Source organism: Emydura macquarii, unplaced genomic scaffold, assembly GCF_026122565.2.
Source record: "Emydura macquarii macquarii isolate MOO-44397 ecotype Brisbane River unplaced genomic scaffold, CSIRO-AGI_Emac_v2 contig_3647, whole genome shotgun sequence".
Taxonomy (NCBI): domain Eukaryota; kingdom Metazoa; phylum Chordata; order Testudines; family Chelidae; genus Emydura; species Emydura macquarii.
Window position 1 is genome coordinate 1,049,923 of NW_027133784.1, and position 20,521 is coordinate 1,070,443.

A 20,521-nucleotide genomic window follows, 5' to 3' on the forward strand; every position below is an offset into this window, starting at 1 on the left:
CCGGAGTCTCCCAGCTTGGGGGAAGGAGAATGAGCAACAGCAGAGAGATGGAAGCAGCCAAACACTAGGTTCTAGGCTGAGAGGGGCTCGGGTCTGGTGGTGCTCCCTCTAGCGTTCAGAAGAGAACAGAGTCCATTCTACAAGTCGGTCGCCATTTGAAGGCGTTAATTGTGGTTTCTGAGCCTCTCGCTTGCCAGGGTTGGTCGTCTTACTGGGAAATGCTAATGTGAGATGGCAGGCCAGCTTCCGTCCTGCTGCAGCCACCATTGGCACCATCCACAAGCACTAACACAACCCTCTGTGTGATGGTCCGGAGCGTTTGGTACAAAGTGGCACTTCAGCCAGTTTTCCATCCTGAGCTCTCTCTAAAGCACTCACCCTTGTGCTGTCTGCCTGCTCCCCCGCATACCTTATCCTTCCGCATTTGCAGTGGTAGCTGTCACACTTCACAGCTCTGTGACATATAAGGCATCCCATGGCCCTTTATGGTGCCAGTAGAGGTAATAGAACTGCTGCCACAAGCGGAAAGCTCCCAAATGCCACTGTGTGCCTGAAAAATAAGGTGTGCGCCAGGGAAAGCTGCCGACTCTGTGAGTGTGCAGAAGTGGTAGGGGCTTTGTTTAAGGTTAGACTAAGGAGCCGTTAGTATTCTTGTATCATTTGCACAGCACACACAAACAAAACCCAAGAATGTGCAGCTGATAGATGGGCAATCTGGCTGGTGAAAACAGGAGCTCGTCATGGCAGCAAAGGGAAAACCTGCTGGGAGAGTAGGCTTGGCTGGCCTGCGTAGTATTTGACAGGTGAGCCAGAAATACCTGAGCAGTGCCATACGTTGCAGACTTGCCCCCACGCACTCCTGCCTGCCTGCCTGCCTCTGTCCTAGACAAATGCAAGTCCCCAGGTACTGCGCACATCTACTTTAAATTCCTTCAAAAACAGAACCTCCCACTTGACTGCTGACCGGGCGTGGGTCTCACGCTGTCACAGGCAATCTGGGTGAGAGGGACTGTCCCCTTTTGGCTGCTTTCTAATGTGCTAACGGCCTCAGGCTGGGAGGATGGAATCCATTTGTTTGGTTTTTTTGCCATTAAAAATTCAGGTCTTACCTACCCTGGTTTCCTGGAAGACTCTGAATGTCTGGAAACTGACAGGATTGATAAACCATGCAAGTAAAATTTGGTTGAGGTTGGAGGTTTTACTGACACTATTAAACAGTTTTACTTGTTAATTCAAAGGCCTGAAAACAGTTGGGAGAAAAACTGATTTTGTGAAGACATTAGGGCCTGAAAAATGTTCCCATTCCGTATCCCTGAGTCCTCCAGGAAAGTGTCATGCAATTGTGGATTCTCCAACAACAAAAGACAAGCAGAAAAGCAACTTTTAAAAATCCATTCAGGGTGCTTTTATACATCCCAAACTTACGTCTGGTCCTTGGATCGGAGAGTCTAGAACAGGTCAAGGGTGTCTTTTTGGTCGTGATCGTTGATGTGGGCAGAGAAATCCCCCGGTAGCTTTCTTGTCATGTTAAGTGCTGGATGAGATGTGTCTCTGAAAGTGACTGACTGGCAAGTGGCAGGCTGAACCACCGCCCTGTGCATTCTTGGTGGGTTAGTTCATCCTGTGCTCCCCGCCCCCTCGCTGCTGGGCTGGGAAGGCACAAACCGAGCCATCCTACTCTTCCTGGGCACAGGTCCTGCGTCATGCTGTGCACGTTCCAGTGTGGGCTGCCCCATGCTGTCCTGGGGCACAGCCAGAGTGGCTCTGACAGACACGCCATCCCAGGCGCCACTAGGACATTAGTCTTCATGCACCAGTCTAGTTACGTGATGGAAATCCCAGGCTTTCTGCCGAGATGCTGCCTCTACTTTCTCTCTTCCCACCCCTTCCCTGTCAGCACCTGCACCTTGCTTCTGCTTTGGCTTTCCTGAGGCATTTCTTCCTTCAGCAACATCTGCCAGTCTCTGCTCCTGGGTTCTAACTATCACACATGACAGTGTCCCTGTCTCAGAGATTTGTCCTCTCTGAACCCCGCCCAGTCCCAGACTCTTCCCTTTCTCTGTGTAATGCTCCATTTGTGTGGTCTCTGGGCTGTTGGCAGCATGGTGAATTTCCCAGCCGTTGGCTCAGCAAAGGGGACTGCCGGACTCATCCCAGGAATTAGGAAAGGCCCTGGTCTCCCTTGGTGATGCTCCTGTAGAGGCTGGGTGCACAGTCGCATGAACTCTGATCACGCTTCTGTGTGAATTCACAGAGCAACGAACCGGTCCCTGGCTGGCCGCTCCTGAGGCTCTGTGCTCTGTTTCCGTGCAGGCTGCACATTGAATGGCCAGGAGGTGAAGCTCACAGTCCATTATGAAAATGGATTCACTCTCTCCAGGGAGGAAGCAGGCTCCAGCAACATCCAGTTCCAATACCCCTTTGAGAAGCTGAAAGTGTCCGCGGATGATGGCATCAGGAACCTCTACTTGGATTTTGGTGGCCCGGAGGGGGAGCTGGTGAGAGCGGCTCTGGGGTTGGGTGGCACTGTTGGTGGGAGGTGGGAGGTGCTCGGATTTGTCTGTTGTCCAATAGCTGTGTGACTTGGGTTAATTTCAGGTGCTTGAAGCCTGTCTCAGCTGTTTCTCCCTTTCAGACATTCCCATCCCACCCACTCTAGCTGTCACCTTCATAAGCTGAACTGCATCAGGGCCTGTGAGAGCTGCCTTGGGAGCTTCCCTTCTCAAAAAGCAGGGATCCATGGGGACACGGGATCCCCATCTGCTGAGAATACCAGTGGTTCTCAACCTATTGACCATGGTGGGCCGCAGATACAGCTCTCTGTTACGTGGGCCGCATCCACGCAATAAAGAGATACCTGTAGGGTCCTCAGGATGTCCCATGGGTTACAGTTGTGTGCTGATGGGGGTGGGGTTGAGAACCACTGGCTTGGACATACTGGAGGAGCCAGTCCTTCCCACACCGTGCTGGTGACTGATCCCTAATCACTACAGTGCAGATGCTTCACCATACACCCCTCCCAGAGCTTGTGGGGCAGTTAGATTGTGAGTCTGGTTTGTTGAAGCCAGACTGGGCAATGCAACCTCAGTGGCAATTACAGGCACTCATTGCTTTGGGCCCAGCTTTTCCAACACCTTTTGAATTTGGGCATGGGAGTAGGTGGTTCCCGTGGGGCAAGCTCTGCTCAGGAAATGTTCTTTGTAACCATTAGTCTCTGCTGTTGTGTGGGAGCTGAACATGTTGCCAGCAGGCACCGGCAGGCCCAGGCAGCTGTCCCCGTCTTGGAGTGGTTTGCTTTCAGTCCGTATAGTGATGTTTCTGCTCCAAGCAGACCCCTGTGCTCTGTGTGGGACTGATGGAGTCTCCTGTGCTTTCTCTCCAGACCCTGGACCTGCACTCCTGTCCCAAGCCCGTTGTTTTTGTGTTGCACACTTTCTTGTCAGCCAAAGTCACCCGTATGGGACTGCTTGTGTAAGAGGCGAAGGGGTCCTGACAGATCTGAACAACACATCTAATGTCCCAGCACCAAAAAAGCACACAAGTCCCTTCTTTGTGATGTCCTCCTGCAGTACCAGTGCCTTGACAAAGACTGACTCATGGCAGAACCGTGACTGCATGTAAGGAGCGCCTGCCCTCCTGAGAGCCATAGCCAGAAACTCCAGCCTCTCTGCATTCCCCTGGAATATCTGCTCCACCTGACTAGGAAATGCTGAGGCCAGGCAGCTGCTGGTCGCTGAATGGAGATCAGGGGAGATGCGGGTTTCAAGTTATCCCTTTTCAGTCGCTTCATGGATGCTGGCAACTTCAGACACTTTTCTTCCTGACAGCCCTGGGATTCGATTGTAAAGCCGAGCAGCCAGCACTCGAACGTTGCGAGAAAAGAGCCACTGGCATGGGGCTGAGGAGGGAGGGGAGGCAGTTATGATGGGAACTATAATCCTTATCGGGGTATTAAGCCATTTTTATTACTTACCGAATGTGCCTTCGGCGTAAGATGAGTGGAGCTTTGCTGGAGATGGGATGAGGAGATGAGGTGCTGCCTGGGAGCTCGGCGCTGTTCACACTGGAAGAGCACTCCGGGAGCCTCAGCCCGCTCCCAGCTACCCGGCCTCCCCTGAGGAGAAGTGAGTAGCTACAAAGACGGACTTGTGGCTGTGCCAGCTAGGCCCTGGGGCAGCTCTCGCAGGTCATGTAGACGAGGCTGAGTTGGGTGAGGATCCCTCTTGGAGGGAAGGGGATTCGTCTGAGAGCTCTTGAATCCCTGCATCTTCCTTTGCAGCTGATAAATATTGGGGGAGGGTACACAGTATGTCGCCCCTCTCACTGCGGCTTCTTACATTGGTGACTGAGTCAGAGGAGGGTAATTCTGAAGGCCTGACCCAGCCCCTTCTGTTTCACAAAGAAGCCTTCTCCTGAGTCCTTGATAAGGAAGAGGCCTGTCCCTTCACACTAGCCAGTGGATTTAGCTCCACCGTGCCTAGAGGGGTGGATAGTCAGAGGGAGACTTACTTGCGTTGGGCACCTGGAAACATCCTAAAGGCAGAGCACTTGGCTGGTGCTTCTCACTGATGCTGGTCGCACGCACCAGGACAAATGCCGTGGCTGGATCAGTGGCTCAGGAAGGCCAGCTGGGTGCGTGTTCTGGAATGTGTAAAGCAGCTGATGCACGTAGCCTCTGGGCCTGGCAGCTTCATTCTGAGACCTTAGCAGCACCCTCTCCTTTCCTGGTGCTGGGCTGCCTGTCTCCCTCAGCCTGTGCCAAGTCCCACGTGCTGCAGAGAGGCAGGGACGGGGCCTGTGAATGACTGAAATACCTGAGGGAGAAGATGGGGGAGGGATTATCTTTTATTGGACCAGCTTCTGTTGGTGAGAGATGAGGTCTTGAGCCACACAGAGCTCTTCCTCAGGTCACTGCGCACATGTCTGCAGTGCCTGTCCCATTCTAAACATGCTTTTCTGAAGCATCTGCCAGGCCCTGAGGAGAGGCAGCTCATCCACCAGAGGCAGGGAAATCACAGCTCTTCCTTTGCTTTGGTGGCAGAAGTTTAACAAGGGGCTTTCAAAATCCCCCTCCCAGCACAGCACTGACCTCTTCCCAACAGGACTGTCACCTGGTAACGCCGCCTAGCTCAGAACGCCAAGAAACGGCTTGTGTGTGTAAGCCAGACCTTCTGCTCTCCTCCGAGATTCCTGTTCTCTCTCCTGCTTGGGAAGAGCTGTGCCTGTAACGCCCGGAGATGAGGGGCAGGGACTCCAAGAGCCCCACTACGCACGCCTAACAGGTGCCTTGGACAGTCCCTTGGGGCTGCTTGCTTCTTTGGAGCCTCTCTAATGCTTGCTCTAGTGCGGGTTTGATTTCCTGTGGTGGTTGCACAGGATTAATTCCTGGGATTCAGCTTCTTGAGCTACTGGTGTACTGGGCTTTCCGAGACTGGCTAGAGGCTTGTGGGACACTTACTCCATCTACTGACTGGTTAGGTAGCCCTTCTGCAGCACATCTCCTTAGCCTCACACGTGAACAGCTGGATGTAACAAGACTTCGGGGGGTTAATGTTTCAGTTTGGAGAATTTGCAGCACAAAATGTTCTAAGATCAACCCAAGAGCATCCAGCCTCATGCCTGGCCGTCTCCAGGGGGGCAGGGTGGGCGGTCGTCACAATGTGTGAGGAAGTGATCTCAGAGATCACGCTTCTTTAAAGTGAGGTATGAAGCAAAACTGCTTTTCCCAGATTGGCCTGCCAGCGCAGCAGCCTGCTGAAACCCTAGGCAGGGTGTCCAGAGGATCTTTTCTTCACAGGCCCCACACAACCCCATGGCCTATGCCCGATTCCTAGCAGTTAATTTCCAAACACCGTTTTAGGAACCAACAAAAGCCAATCAATTTAAACATGTTTTAAAAAAAAAAAACAAAAAAAAACCATGCCAGGTCATGAAACACTATCATAGATGATTGGGGTTTATGGGGTGAATATAAGGTTAATGTAAAGTGTGAGTTCCCGCACAGTACTGATTATGATAGGTTTGTGTTCACCCAACAGATTGTTTGTTTGTTTTCTTCTGGTCTGTGGACCCATCCGAAGAGTTGTCATTTCTACACAAGGCCATTAAGCTCTTCTGTCTATTTTAACTGCTCTTAAAGTGGATTTTTTAACGCTAGTGTGGTTGGGGTTTGTCCCATCAGTACAGTGAGTGCTGGGAATCATGGAGTCTTCATGGTGAACAGTCTGTTGCACGGACAGCAGACTAGTTCTGCACCTCGATGTCTTAGATAATCCGAAAAGAAGTAGACTCTGAGCTCACAAGGTGATTAAGCCATTACCGTGTTGGACATTTAGATAAGAAATTAGTCGGGTTTTTTTCAATCTGAACCTTCACTAGATTGGGGCTGTAAAGCATCTGGAATTTTCTTACACACTTAGAGGCTAGGCTCGTTTGGACTCTTACTAAAAGCCATAAGTTGACATAAATTAGAATTCTGGACAAGGTCACTCCTCCCAGGGAGCATGGCTTGCTAGAAACCAGGTTTACCGGGATAAAGGTGGGGTACATCAGCAAGGGCATATTCACCCCGTTGTACAATGACTGTAAGAGCGAGCAGTGTCAGTATATCACATAAAATGGGACCGTTCCCACACACACTATTCCTTTGTTCTGCAAACTGTCTAATAAGCTGCCATGCAAATTCTGTTGTGCCTTGGCTGGTTTCAGCGGGTTAAATATCCCAGAGGATTTCAGGACTTGTAGACTTAAGCACTTTCTCTGCTGCTTGTATTTTGCTCTGACACTTCAGGTTGAGCGGTTGCTATTTTAAACTCTGGTGGCAGTCGCTGCTTGTCAGCACTGTTCCTTATCTGTGCGAAACTGACAGCAAGCCATTTACACTGAAGTAGGAGTGAGCTCTTCCCAAATTGCCTGTCACTAGCAAAGCGCCGCTTGAGGTGGCGACTGAAATGTCAAGTAGAAGCCAAACCAAATTGCACGTGATGGACCCGTGGCTTAGCAGGATGTTGTTTTCACTCCTTTCGCTTTGGATTTTTGTGGGCGATGGGGGAGTACTTAGTACTGCCTTGTTGTCAGCACCCACTGCAAGCTGACCTGGCACCCCTTGTGCCCAGCCAGCTGGAGTGAAGTACAGTAGGGGGTGTCTTTCCCCTTTTACGTCAGGCACAGTATAGTATAATGTGCAAAAAGGCTCATGCTGCCTGCCTGAAACGCTCTCCCAGCAGACGCAGGCTCCTTCACATGCTTTAATGTGTTAGGAATAACGTTTTGTCCTGTTTAAGCCATTGCTTTTGAGCCTTTTGCCACAAAGCCTGAAATAGTCTTGAATTGCTACCAGTGAAGCCACAGGTCTCAGCCTAGTCCCCAGAGAACCTGTGTCCACACCAGGCCCGCCTTCTCCTTCGCGTGAGCATCAGTGTCCGCTGAGGGGAAGCCCATGTCCATTGTGGATCAGCGGCCCTTGGGGAAACATGCCGGTTTGCACTCTACCGAGTTCCTCCCCAGACTCTCTCTCTTTCATGCCACCAAATCTCTGCCCTGTTGCAGAATGCTGCATGCCCTTCTGGAACACTGCAAGCCATTGCTTAGTCGGGAAGCTCAGGCTTTGAAGGTTTTTAATGCTTTAACTTGGTATGAAAAGCCTGTTCTCCAGACTGAATTTCTGATGCTCAACCCCCCACCGTGTCCCAGCTCCTCTGAAGCATTGAGGTACCACGTTTATCTGCACTGGGCATACGCGGTGTGCCTCCAGTGCCTTTGTTTTTCTGTTTGTAGCAGGCTCCTGGCTTCCCAGAGCTTACCTAGCCGTGGTGAAATGTACAACTCCTGGGAGCCTGCCCTGTCTTTTCTTTGTAGCTTAGGGCAAGGGCTCCAGGATGTCTGCAGGAGATGCCGCTCCAGACCCCGCCCACGTCTGTGCAAACCTCCAGATTGAGTGAGCCTCTGTGTTGGAAAACTAGAAAATGCCCCAAGTGGTGCTTGGCCTCTGGAGAGCTCTTAAAGCATTCCATACAGAAAAAACACTACTGAGGTGCATCCTAGGTTACCCTTGGAAACCAGCGTGGGAAGAGGAGAATATTCTATGCTAAGCTTGTGTTTTCTATCCCAGATTAGACCAGATAAGTGTCTTCAATATGGCTCTATCAGCCTGGCTGACATGGGTGTTATGTAATGAAACTAGTGAATGGTGCTCGCAGATCATGGTGAATGACCTTACACAAGCTAGCTAGACTATAAAAGCTATCAGGAAATGGAATTTAGACTGTTCAAAGTCCCCTCTCATCAGTCAATTTCTCCCACTAACTTCTCTTCAAACAGCACTATAGGATTGACTTCCAAAGTTAATACTCTGTAGAACCTTTGCACATTCTCATGCTTTGCCCCAGTACATTTCTATGCCTGTTGCTGACTCTTACAACTGAAAGCAGACATTACATGCAGTGCTTAGTTTGTCATGAAAGAGGTGCTGGGGCTCAAGCAATTTTTTTACTTTCATAATCGATGCTACAAATCCAGAGGTGCTGGGGCTATGAACTGCAAAGCGTAGAGGTGCTGAGGCTCCGCCCTGGCACAAATGAAGCACTGATTGCATGTGGAAACCATGCTCTACTTTCCTTTTTTTAAAGGAGGCCAGTGGCCTCTCTGCATTATATAATAAGCAATAAAGAAAACGGGTGTGAAACTAGTAGAAGCAAATGTTCTTTGAGTCTTTGCCTGTGGATCCTGCTCCAGGTGTGCATGTGCTCTGTGGGATCCACAGGGACAGAGCATCTTGAAGCACCACAGTTACTGTAAGGCTGTGACCATTCTCTACAGCCAGCCCACCTCCACCTTTTGCCTTTCGCTGTCAGGATTTTGCGACATGGGTTAATTCTGTTTCTGCTACTAATGTGACAGCATCCTGGCCTGGAACACAGTACATCGAGGCCCTGATTTCACTGTCCTCTCCTAGAATCTGGGGGAACTCCAGGGCTGCTTCCGCCTGGTTTTAAAAATAGATTTTCAGTGACTCCTCTCTTCTCTGCCTAAAGAAAATGAAAATCCCCTTGGGATATCCATGTTTGTGGTGCCCCATTTTCCTTGTAGCATATCTGCCTGTCTGGGATCAGCCAGTGGGGGGCGGGTCTCATTACTACAGTGCATCAGTGTTAAGTTTACAGTTTGGGTAAACAGCATTACAAGGCCCAGGTGCCAAAGACAAGAACTCTGTAGATATAACTGGTCCCTGGTCATCAGAGGAATAACGTGCAGAGAACCACTACAAATAAACTGTTTTTTAACACGTGCAAACTATATGTATGCTGTTTGATATGATACAGTCAAGGCACAGACTGTAATACTCCCCTGAAAAAACTAAAATAACATGCAACCCATTCTATTTTTGTATTCTTTGTAGTTCACTATTTATACAATACTTCTTCCTTTGTGAGATTTTTAATCTCTGACTTCTGGAACTTCTAGGTTACCAAATCCAGAAACCCCAAGTGGTGAAAAGCAGGGCTGTTTGTGTACTTTACAATCACATTAAAGCTTTATGTGTACTCTATAAATATAGATACATAGACAACTATTGTCCCTTGAGTCGCATGTTAACTGTATAGTATTGTACATTACAATGAAAATGTGACTTAAGGGCAAGTGTAACCTATATACTGTAAATAATAAAGGCTTTTATGCTTTTACATTTTTTACATTTTAGCTTTTCTCTATGGAAAATGTTTTGTCTGATGTGGGAAAGAAGCTGTGCTCCCTGCTTTTGGATTGGACATGGCCAAAGGTTAGCTTAAAAATCTGTGGCAGGGTCCAGGACTAGATCTTGGTAATCTGGGCCCCTCAACAGACACGACAAGCTTGGAAGGGAGAGGGTGGGGATGGGAGACTCTCCCCTCGGGGCAGGGCAATGGTATGGAGCCTTCTGCGGAGCACTGAGGTGGTGGCTGGGGGCAGTTGGGAAGCCCCGCACTACTTACCTAGTGGCTGGGGTACAAGAGTGACTCGCTGTCTTGCAAGCCAAGGTAGAAAACATTTCCCCCTGCCCTCCTCTGCCACTTGCTCAGGGGAGCAAAAAAAGCATCGCAGTGGTGATGTGGCCCAGGAAACTACCCTGCTCAGCTTCCCCTAGAACCAGCCCTGCGGGCGACTCTGCACTTTCCCTGCCGCACAGGGTCCTGCGCTGGGCGAGGGGGCCTGGCAGAACCCCCAGGACAATGGATCTTTGGGGTTTGTGTCCCAGCGAGATGCATGAGGCAGTTCGCCCAGCTGAGCTGTTGGTTCGCTGCAGACTCAGGTAACTGTCCCTGCGTCAGTGACACGTGAGCTATGCTTCCAAGCTTTTCTTCACCCCCAGGAGGGCTAGGAACTTTCTTTAATTAATCCTGAAATTCTCTCACATAAGTACCTGATTGGAGGAGCTGGACCCCTAGGCCCAGGCTTTCAAACCTGGGCCTCAAAGCATCCCTGGATGAATGCAGCTGCCTTGATAGGCCCACAGCCTAATACCGTACAGCATCCCTGTGTGGTCGTGACGTACCATGCGGGAAGAAACCTCAAGAAAAAGCCGTATTCAGGAAAGTTTTAGGGCTTAGCTCCAGCGTGGTCTGCTCCCTACGGGACGGGTGGGTGGGACAGGCAGTCACGTGGGACCAGGCAAGCTTCACCCACTGGAAATGGGAAAAGGAAAGGTGGGCCAAATTCCAAAGCGTGGTGCTACTTGCATGGTTATTAAAGCGCCAAGCCTGGCATTCTAGTGGGCACATGCCAAAGCTGGGGGTAGCACCAGGGTCAGTGGAGGGGGCTCCTGAGGCCAGGCAGCTAGTGAGGAGGTGATAGTGCCAGCTGGCTCCTCCTTTACCAAGAGTGCAATGCATGGCCCGGCAGGAGTGGGGTGTGCGCCAGCCAGGGGCCAGGTAACCTCCCTCCCCTACAAGAGAACTGCCCAGGAAAGACCCTGCAGAAGCGACCTCTTCTCCAGAGAGAAAACGGCGTCCGAATGCGCTGCTTATCAGCGAGAGCTGTGACAAACCGCTGGCTGGGGCGCAGCCAGACCAAGTGCAATGAGCCCATGGGCCCAACGTAGGAACAGGGGTGGGGGGGATTAACCTCTGGACCCGATTCTGGAGGGACGTGGCCCATGGTCCATCTCCTGCGCCCTGGGGCTCAGCGGGGCCGGGGGGGGGGCCTTACAGGGCAGGCCAGGCCCGGGGATCTCAGGGTGCTGCCGGCCGTCGGTGCTGTGACATCGGGGGGCCTGTGTCCCCCTCGGCGGGGTGATGGGGGGTGGCCCTAGCCAGGAGGGGTGAGTGTCTGTGGGGGGAAGGTGGGGTGCGGGCTATGGGGGTGCCCAGCTGGGGGGGGCAGGATATGGGGGTGCCCAGCTGGGGGGGGCAGGATATGGGGGTGTCCAGCTGCGGGGGGGGTGCCTGGTGGAGCGAGGGGGGGCAGGGCGGGGGGGTGCCTTTCTCCCTCCCCCCGCCGGGGGGCGCTGCCGGGCCCGGCGCTGCCTGCCGAGGCCCCGCCCGCCGCTCTCGCCTGGCGCCCGCTCGGAGCTGCGCTGCGCTGCGCGGCCGGTGGGTCCCCGGTTCGCTGCCGCCGCCTCCGCGCCGGGCCCCGGGCGATGAAATGACAACGTCAACCCTGCAGGTACCGCCCGGCCCGGCCCGGCCACTCGGGGACAGGCCAGGCCAGGCCCGGGCCAGAGCCGCCGCCCCTCCCCCCCCGCTCCGCGCTGGCCCGGCCCGGCCCGTGGTCACGTGACGCGGCCCGTAGCTCGCGGGGCGCCCGGGGGGAGGGGCTGTTTCTCCGCGGGGGTGTCCCAGGCCCCGCCCTGCCCGGCGCGAGGCTGTCCCGGGGCGAGGCTGTGGGCGGGGGGGTCTGCAGCGACGCCCGGCCCGGCCCGGCCCCGGGGGAGTTACGCCCGGTGCAGACCCGTTAGCCCGGCCCCGGGGCAGGCTCCGTTGTGCGCCCCTGGGCGCCGGGACGGGCAGCCTCGGGCCGAGCAGAGCCGGCTGGATCCGCTCCACGCCGGCCCAGCGTCCAGTGTTCGCAGCTCTCGCTGTTATAGACGAACCCGGACCGGCTCCGCTCCGGGCTGCCTGGTGCCGAGGTTCCCCCGCGGCCTGGGCGGGTCGAGCTCTGCGGCGAGGGGGAGCGTCTCGGCCTGTGCAGACGGGCTGGTCCTGGTGGCAGGTGGCCCCAGCGCTCACCACCGGCCAGGTCTGCCCTCGAACGCCGGGCGTGTGCGTCACGCCGCCTCCACGGCAGCCACGGGGACTCGGATCCAGGGGGGGCCTGTCGTCTCCCTCCACGGCGGACCCGCGTAACCGACGCCTCAGCACGGCCCAGGGAGTCTGCGTCCGGCAGACGCCCGAGGACGGCATCGCGGGGATCCCACGGGCGCGGCCAGGATCGACGCCTCCCCGCCGGCCCCGTGGCAGAAGATCGACGCCCCGGACACCTTCCTGATCCGCCGCCTCTCGTTCGTCCGGGGGGACCTGCCGAGGCGAAGGTGCCTGTCGACAAGGCGCACGCCACCATCAAGAAGTGGGTGTTTCCGCCCCGGAGGGCCGGTAACCAGCTGGTGCACAACGCGCACAAGCGGGGCGGCGCCAGCGTCCCTCGCACGGGCGACCTGTGCGACGTGGCAGTGATCACCCCGCGTTCTGACCTGCCCGAGGCCGCGGTCAGGACCGTGGCGGAGAGTGCCGGGCGCGATGTTGTCAGGAAGCGGATCGGCAGAGCCCCTTCCAACCAAGATGCCGCCACGTGCCTGAGCGGCTCCCGGGCTGGCGAGTTGGGATGGGACGGAGGTGACTCCGTTTCACTTTGGAGCCGTGCCCATAACACCACGGGGCGCCTGGAGAAGCACATCGGCCGCTGCTGGACGTGGCGCGAGGAGCATCAGGAACTCGGAATCCTGCTGCCACAGGTCAAAACCACCAAAACCACGAACCTCGCCCGATAGCCGGGAGCATGTGGAGCAGGGCCTAAAGGGGCCGTTCACACGCCGTACGTGGAAAGCCTCACGTGGAAGCCGGACCAGGGCAAGGCTTTCGAGATGATGAGCAAGCGGGACGCCAGCAACCACGTCCTCCCCGGGGGGCAGCTTCACCCGATTCGCCGACTGGAGGTTCATCCACCAGGCCCGGCTCAACTGCGTCCCGCTGAACGGAGCCGCCCGCCACGGGAATTGGGACAAGCGGTGCCGGAGGTGCAGCTACTCCAACGAGACCCTGCCCCACGCCCTGTGTTAGCTGCAGGTCCCACTCCAGAGCCTGGATCGCCTGGTCAGAGGCATCCCCCCACCCGGGGGAAGGGGCGTGAACTCCGCCGCCCCTGGAACCGACAGTCAGCTGCGACCGGACGTCGTCATCACTGAGGAGGAAGGAAAGACAGTCACCGTGGTAGACGTTGCGGTCCCCTTTGAAAACAGGACCCCGGCCTTCCACGACGCCCGAGCTCGAAAGGAGGAGAAATACGCGCCCCTGGCCGATGCTTTGAGAGCAAAGGGCAACGAGGTTCAAACGCACGCATTGATCGTCAGAGCCCTGGGCGCATGGGACCCCTGCAACGAGCAAGTGCTGCAGGCACGTGGACTCGGGCGGCGTTATGCTCGGCTGATGCAGCACCTCATGGTGTCTGACACCATCAGGTGGTCCAGAGACCTCTGCACGGACACATCACCGGGCCTGGGCCATCCCAGGAGGAGTGAGTCATGCTGGAAAAGCGATGCGGAAAGACCTTTGCTTTGTGGATGGCATTTGCTAAATGGACTCATCGTCCAGTGAGGGGCACTCAGCACTCACTGTTATACCTGCTCGCCACTAACCAGCTTCCCTTCTAGGAGCGCTGCACCCAAACGTTCCCATGTTTGTAGCTCAGCTCTCTCACTAAAGGAATAACCCTTAATCGGGGATAATGCAGATCATGCGCCCTTTGTGCTGCGTGACTCCGAACCAAACCTGGACCTTTTAGATCATCTCTGCATCGTCCCCAGATGTACAGAATCTCGTCCCTTCGCAAACTCTGCATTTGATCGTTTTATAATATTCGCTTTAATGACAATTTTAAAACTGTAACATTTTCTCCTCCTTCCGTTGCTCAGCGGTGCTGGTGGTGGTTAAAGGCCCTGTTGCCACAGGAGCTGCCCGCTTGTGCTGCCCCTCCTTGGCAAAGGGAGATGGGGTCTGGGCTTGGTTTTTGCTCTCTGGACTCGGTGACTCTGTCCAGCCCAGAAGGAGCTTCTGTTCTGTGTGAGCAGAAGGGGCCTGTGAGAAATCGGAGCTGCTGGGTGCAGCTGCTGCTTCCCATGGGTGTGCAGAAACCCATGAGCTCTGTGGGAAGTTCTTTACTCCTGCACTGATAGCTCCTTCTCCTGTGTCCTGGGGCAGCGGCATCATTGGAGTTGTCTTCTCTCCTTCCAGAAAGCCATTGATCTGGTAACCAAAGCAACTGAGGAGGATAAGGCCAAGAACTATGAGGAGGCGCTGAGGCTGTACCAGCATGCAGTGGAGTACTTCCTACATGCCATCAAATGTGAGTCTGGCTCGTCTCTCCCCCATTGCTGGCCTGAGTCTGAGCAAGAGCTTTCCCTCACGCTTCCTCCTCTGATCTTTCTTCCCTTTCCCACCTGCCCAAAGGGATCAGCTGCCCCTGCTGCGAGTTCCCACGAGTGCCTGCACTCTCTGGGAATGATCTAACCGTTGAGCTGACCCAGAGACCCAGAAGCTGTGGGATGGTCCCAGGGGAGGTGGGGCCCCCCCGGCTGTAGGTTTGTGCTGAGTCTGGCTCGAGGGGTCACTTCTCCTGGGGGATTCTCACCGGCTGCCCGCCTGGTGGGAGATGCTGAAAGGAGATGCTGGTGCTCACCTCCCAGTTGCTGGCCCTGGAGGGGAGGGTGCTGCAGGGCGCTCCTCGGCGGCTCACGGTGTCTCGGGTGCCCTGACAGATGAGGCTCACAGTGACAAGGCGAAGGAGAGCATCCGGGCGAAGTGCATGCAGTACCTGGACCGGGCGGAGAAGCTGAAGGATTATCTTCGCAACAAAGACAAGCAAAGCAAGAAGCCTGTCAAAGAGTCTCAGAATGACGGCAAAGGGTATGTGTGCCGGACGGGCGCAGCCCGGAGCGCCCTCTAACCACCCTGGGAGAGGCCAGCCCCAGGCCCAGGGGGGATGTCTGGGAGGGACGAGAGCCTGGCTGCCCCCTCCTCTGCCGCGGGTGGCTCTGGCTGTGGGTTTCAAACCAGAGAGCGTCCAACTCCGCGTAGTGGAGTTTGCGAGTGAGCGTCGGCGTCTCCTGTGAGAGCTGGCAAGGGCCAGCATTGTGAGGCTTCCTCCCGTCAGGCGCAGCTTGGCTGGCTCCTCGCCCCCCCGCTAGCAGCACCCGGATGTTGCTGGCCTCGCCGTGACTCTGCGTCCTCTCCACAGAAGCGACAGTGACAGCGAGGGAGAGAATCCGGAGAAGAAGAAGCTGCAGGAGCAGCTGATGGGTAAGAGGCTTGGACGCAGAGCCTAGCGTGGGGCCTGGCGGACTTCCTGACACTGGGACGTGGCTGGCGCGTGCTGCTGGGTGCAGAGCTTGTGGGATTGTGTGTAGCTGCTCCTGGAGCAGCATGAGCAGCTGCTGGGCCTCAACTCTGACTCCCTCGTTAGTGATGATGCAGTGGGCCCCTGGGAGGAGGGACCGGTGCAGTGCAGGCCTGCGGGGGGAGGGGGAATTGGCAGGAAAGCCGTTGTCTCGTCCCGCTAGGCAGAGCTGCACGTCTCTTGCAGGTGCCATTGTGATGGAGAAGCCCAACGTGCGGTGGAACGATGTAGCCGGCCTGGAGGGCGCCAAGGAGGCGCTGAAGGAGGCTGTCATCTTACCCATTAAATTCCCCCACTTATTCACAGGTGAGGCTGCCCTGGGAGCTCCCGGGGCCAAGGCTGGACTGGCTGCTGCAGCCTGTGGTGCCGGTTCCAGCGCACGCCGGGATCTGTACTGCTGCAGAGAACTGCCCAGGCTGAGCGGCAGCCAGCCCAGAGCCCTACGCAGGGCCGGGCCTGGGCCGGGCCGGGCCCCGCCATGCAGTGCTGCAGGGGGCTGAGAGACGAGGCCTGGCTGACTGAAGGCCCGTTGCTTCTTGGGGCGCCTGAGCGGGTGGCTCCGTTCCCTCCGTTCCAAGCCAGCTCTGCCCCCGCCCGCCGTGGAGGAGCCTGCTCAGTGCATGCTGTGTTGCAGGCAAACGCACCCCCTGGCGTGGGATTCTGCTCTTCGGGCCCCCTGGCACGGGGAAGTCGTACCTGGCCAAGGCCGTGGCGACCGAGGCCAACAACTCCACGTTCTTCTCCGTCTCGTCCTCAGACCTGATGTCCAAGTGGCTGGGGGAGAGCGAGAAGTGAGTCGGTGGCAGGAGCGGGGCGGAGGAGGGCTGCGGGGGGCAGCGGGAGGCGCTAGCGTGGCTGCAGACGCTGTGGGGTCAGTGAGGAGAACAGAGCAGTGACAGCCGGGGGGAGATCCCTGCCTGCAGCCCCAGGGCGCTGGGCCTCGCTCCCCCTTTGTCTGGGCGGCAGGATCGGGGCGGGGGGGGCTGCCCGTCTGTGCGCGCTGAGCCGGTGTTTCTGCCCCAGGCTGGTGAAGAATCTCTTTGAGCTGGCAAGGCAGCACAAACCCTCCATCATCTTCATCGACGAGGTGGACTCTCTGTGCGGCTCCCGCAATGAGAACGAGAGCGAAGCTGCCCGCCGGATCAAGACGGAGTTCCTGGTGCAGATGCAGGGTGTGTGGGGCCTTCCTCTGCCCCGGGCCAGCTGGCACGCGCAGTGCGGCTGCCTGGCTCGCGTGGGTCGGGCGGGAGGGTGGAAACGAGACGTGAGCTGCTCTGTGTCCTCAGCCTGCTGGTTCCCTTTGCCAGGGTCTGTCTTGGAGCGGCAGCTGGAGAGCGACTCTGCGGCCCCTGTGCTCCCCACAGCCCTGCCCGCTCCCTGACGGCCGGTTCTTCCTCTTCCCGGTAGGTGTCGGGAATAACAACGACGGGACCCTGGTCCTCGGTGCTACAAACATCCCCTGGGTCTTAGACTCGGCCATTAGGAGAAGGTGAGTGGGAGCTGCTCTGCTGCCTCGTGCTGTGCCTGGAGCCCCTGCCCCCCACTTGGGGACTGGCCCCGCGAGCATGGTGTGCCCTGGCCCCATGGCAGGCTCCTCCCAGCTGGCTTAGTGCTGAGCGCCGCAGCTCTGCCCAGCCACCCCCTGCAGGCGCCAGGCAGCAGGGGCCCTTCCTCCCTCATCCGGTGAGGCCGGCGCCCGGCAGCTCTTGTTGGAACTTGTATGTGCTGCAGCGATCTGCACGGCCGCTGTTCGCCAGGCGGGGACGAGGGAGCCGGCTCATCGGCTCTGCTCGCTGTTGGTGTCTAGGTTTGAGAAGCGCATCTACATCCCGCTGCCCGAGGCGGCGGCCCGCGCCCAGGTGTTCAGGCTGCACCTGGGGAACACGCCCCACAACCTGACAGAGGCCAACGTCCACGAGCTGGCCAGGAAGACGGATGGCTACTCGGGAGCTGACATCAGCGTCATCGTGCGGGACGCCCTCATGCAGCCTGTCCGCAAAGTGCAGTCGGCCACGCACTTCAAGAAGGTGAGAGGGCGTGCAGGACCTGCCGCTCCCCAGGCGCCCGGGATCTGGGGCCGCGTGTCTGCAGGGGAGGGGGGCAGGGAGGCTCCATGGCCACCCGGGCATGCACTGCGCCCTTGCCCCCAAAAGCTCCCTCCTGAGTCCCCCAGGCCGGCCCCAGAGGGCCCATGTCAGAGCGGGCCCCGTGGCTGATTCAGAGCCAGCCTTGCCGTCTGCCCTCAGTCACGGCTTCTCTGGCTCACTGCAGGCACGAGGCCCGTCTCGAACGAATCCCAGCGTGACTGTAGACGACCTCCTGACCCCCTGCTCTCCGGGAGACCCTGGGGCCATCGAGATGACGTGGATGGAGGTGCCCAGTGACAAGCTGCTGGAGCCAGTGATCTGCATGGTAAGGGACGGACACTGGCCAGGAGGGGGGCTGGGGAGAGAGGGACTGTCACTTGGCCAGTGACACACGCCCTGTAGTGCAACACCCCAGTGTGCGACACCCCTGACACTAGCAGAGGCCCTCGTTCTGCCCTCCCTCTGCACCGCTGGGGGTGTCCTGGTCAAAGCCCCCTGTCCCAGAGTGGCTGCCCGTTCGCGGTAAAACAGTTAACCTGCCATCCTTTGGGTTCAGCGTCACCCAAAGAGGCAGTGGGCACCTGTTCTGCCTGCCCTGCAGCCCCCCTGTGCCTGTCCCGTCTGCAGTTCTCGGCTGGCTGCTCCCAGCGTGTGAGCTCCGGGGCTTTCTCCGTCAACCTTACCTTCTGCTGAGGCAGCGGCGGCCAGGGCAGCAGGGTCGTGTGCTGGAGGGGGAGGGCAGGGGAACCCACACAACAGACATGGTCTCCTGGGAGAGGAAAGGTTCCTTCGCCACCTGTGATCCCTGGGCTCATGGTGCCCGCAGAGACCTCCCGGCACCCAGGGAGGTCAGGAAGCCTGGGCAGCCCAGGGTGCAGACAGGAGAACGCTCGGTGCTCTTGGGTTGTGCCCAAGCTCATACCATGGCCAGGAGCGGTGCGGAACCTGAATCTAGCTCCCAGGCCTCTGTTCCCTGCACCTGCTGTGGGGTATCCTGTAGGGCGATGCCTGGGGTTCAGGACAGGGTGCGTGTGTGCGCCCTGCGATTCCCCCTCCCCTGCCTTGCAACCAGAAACTCTTGCAGGGTTTCCGAGGGTGCGATGCGATGCGGACTCTGGTGTCGCATGCCGGCCTCAGCTGCCCTCTCCCCTTCTCTGCAGTCGGACATGCTGCGCTCGCTGGCCACCACCCGCCCCACCGTGAACGCAGACGACCTCCTGAAGGTGAAGAAATTCTCAGAGGACTTTGGACAGGAAGGTTAAAATGTTCTGCCATGGGGAGTGTGCGGGGGCAGGGCAGGGCAGGGCAGGGCAGACCTTGCCATGGCAGCGTGTCTACGTGCAAAGCCCTTGTGCCGACAGGCAGACGGTACCAGGCAGAGGTTAATGTTCAGCTCAGGGCCGGCCCCCAGCTGGGCCGTGAAGCAGCGGCAATGCCCTGGCCGAAGTGGCTGAGCAGAGCCTCGCGTGCCCACCCTGCCCCTCCGGCGCTCCCCACTCTCCTTCATGCTTTTTTTTTTTTCCTTTTCCTTTTTTAAATTAATGCTGCTTGGTTTGTCTTGTTTGTATAAAAATAAAAATGATCCGAAAGCTTCGCCAGCCAACCCGGGCCCTTCCCGCGCCGCGCTGCCCTGGTAGGACCGAGCTGTGCTGGGTGTGCGCCTCGCCCCTGCTGCGCACGCTGCTCGGAGGAACAGAGCACAGCGGGACAAAGGCCGCGGGGTTAGGCACCGTGTGCCCGGCTCTGCAGGCCTGGCTCTCCTCATGGAAACGCCCCGAGGGGCAGGAGCTGCTCCCCCGCCTGCCCGTTGCCCAGCCCACAGGGGGAGTCGGCCCCAGCGCTGCGAGTAAGGATCTGATCCGGACGCGCGGGTGGGGTCGGGTGCAGCAAGACGCGGGTGGGCAGAAGGCAGCCTTTTCTCAGGCACGGCCATGCTGCCGCAGAGCAGTGCTGGGTCCGCGTGGCTAGCTGCTGCCTGCGTGGGGCTGTGAGGAAAGGGAGAAATCTCTCTTCTGCAGCGAGCACTGAGCTGCTCTGCTGCACGCAGACGACCAGGCGGGTTCCTGCCGTGGGACCTCTCCTGGGAGCCCTGCCTGCTGGACAGAGGGTATTTCACCCCTCCCTGTCTGAGCCGGGCTCTTCGCTTTCCTTGTGCAGCCCCAGTCCCCAGCTCATCTGCTGTAAGCTGGGGTCCCAAGCCCCTGAAAGGCAGGCACTGCTAGAGCTCAGAGTGCGCTCCTCAGCTTCCCCCTGCCTCCCTGCGGGAAGGGAGGGCATGGCAGATCTCTCAGTGCTGCGATCCCCCAGGCAGAGGGTGCTGCTGGCATTAAAGGATCCCCCATGACAGTGCGGACGGGGAAAGAGCAGCTGAATAACACGGCTGACATCTGCCTCCCCTCCGAAGGGGGCGTGACAATCTGCAGCCAATTGGTTGCTGTAGTTTTTGCCTATGAGGGTCCAGGCACCACCTGCCCCCAGCACCCCCAGACTGCAGCTGAGCCCTGTGACGTTTGTTGCCCTGGCTGGCAGTGGGAGAGCTTCCTCCTCCCTCCAGAGGCTCCCAGCCCATGGGGCCCTCAGTCAGGGCAGGGGACGCCCCATTACAATTCAAACCAGGCACTCCAGAGGTTGGCGACGCAGGGCCTGGCCCCCTGCACTGAGAGCAGCCCCAGGGCGCACGTGGTCAGCTCCATGCACGGCATGGTCACCAAGGGCCTGCTGTCCGGCTGTCACAGGCTGGATGACACAGGCCGCCCACCCACCCACTGCCAAGAGCCAGCAGCACCTGCTTCATTCAGCCCTGCAGAAGCAATTATGCTCAGATGAGAAGCTGAGCATCGGACACCACCCGT

At 57.4% G+C, this 20,521-nt stretch overlaps 2 protein-coding genes across 3 annotated transcripts in view; both read left to right on the plus strand.

Annotated features, from left to right (window-relative positions):
• SNTB2 (syntrophin beta 2) overlaps nt 1-9,858 on the plus strand; it is a 48,535-nt gene extending 38,677 nt beyond the window's left edge. Inside the window, exons 6-8 of one of the 2 annotated variants that reach the window (XR_010917755.1) lie at nt 2,314-2,498; nt 3,383-4,124; nt 5,103-9,858. Coding sequence is in view for 1 of the 2 variants with exons in the window: in XM_067536708.1 (XP_067392809.1) it covers nt 2,314-2,498; nt 3,383-3,475 (278 nt within the window). In the remaining variant the exon portion in view is untranslated. Of the gene's footprint in view, nt 1-2,313; nt 2,499-3,382; nt 4,970-5,102 lie in introns of those variants that run through there. The other variant, XM_067536708.1, reaches the window with a different exon arrangement.
• A 1,693-nt stretch (nt 9,859-11,551) lies between these two features.
• VPS4A (vacuolar protein sorting 4 homolog A) lies at nt 11,552-19,929 on the plus strand. Its single transcript, XM_067536727.1, has 11 exons — nt 11,552-11,640; nt 14,421-14,532; nt 14,945-15,092; nt 15,424-15,485; nt 15,769-15,888; nt 16,217-16,373; nt 16,606-16,754; nt 16,990-17,071; nt 17,390-17,609; nt 17,854-17,994; nt 18,830-19,929. The coding sequence occupies exons 1-11, from the start codon at nt 11,620-11,622 to the stop codon at nt 18,929-18,931; spliced, it is 1,314 nt and encodes a 437-aa protein (XP_067392828.1). The 5' UTR covers nt 11,552-11,619; the 3' UTR covers nt 18,932-19,929.
• The last annotated feature ends 592 nt before the right edge of the window (nt 19,930-20,521 follow it).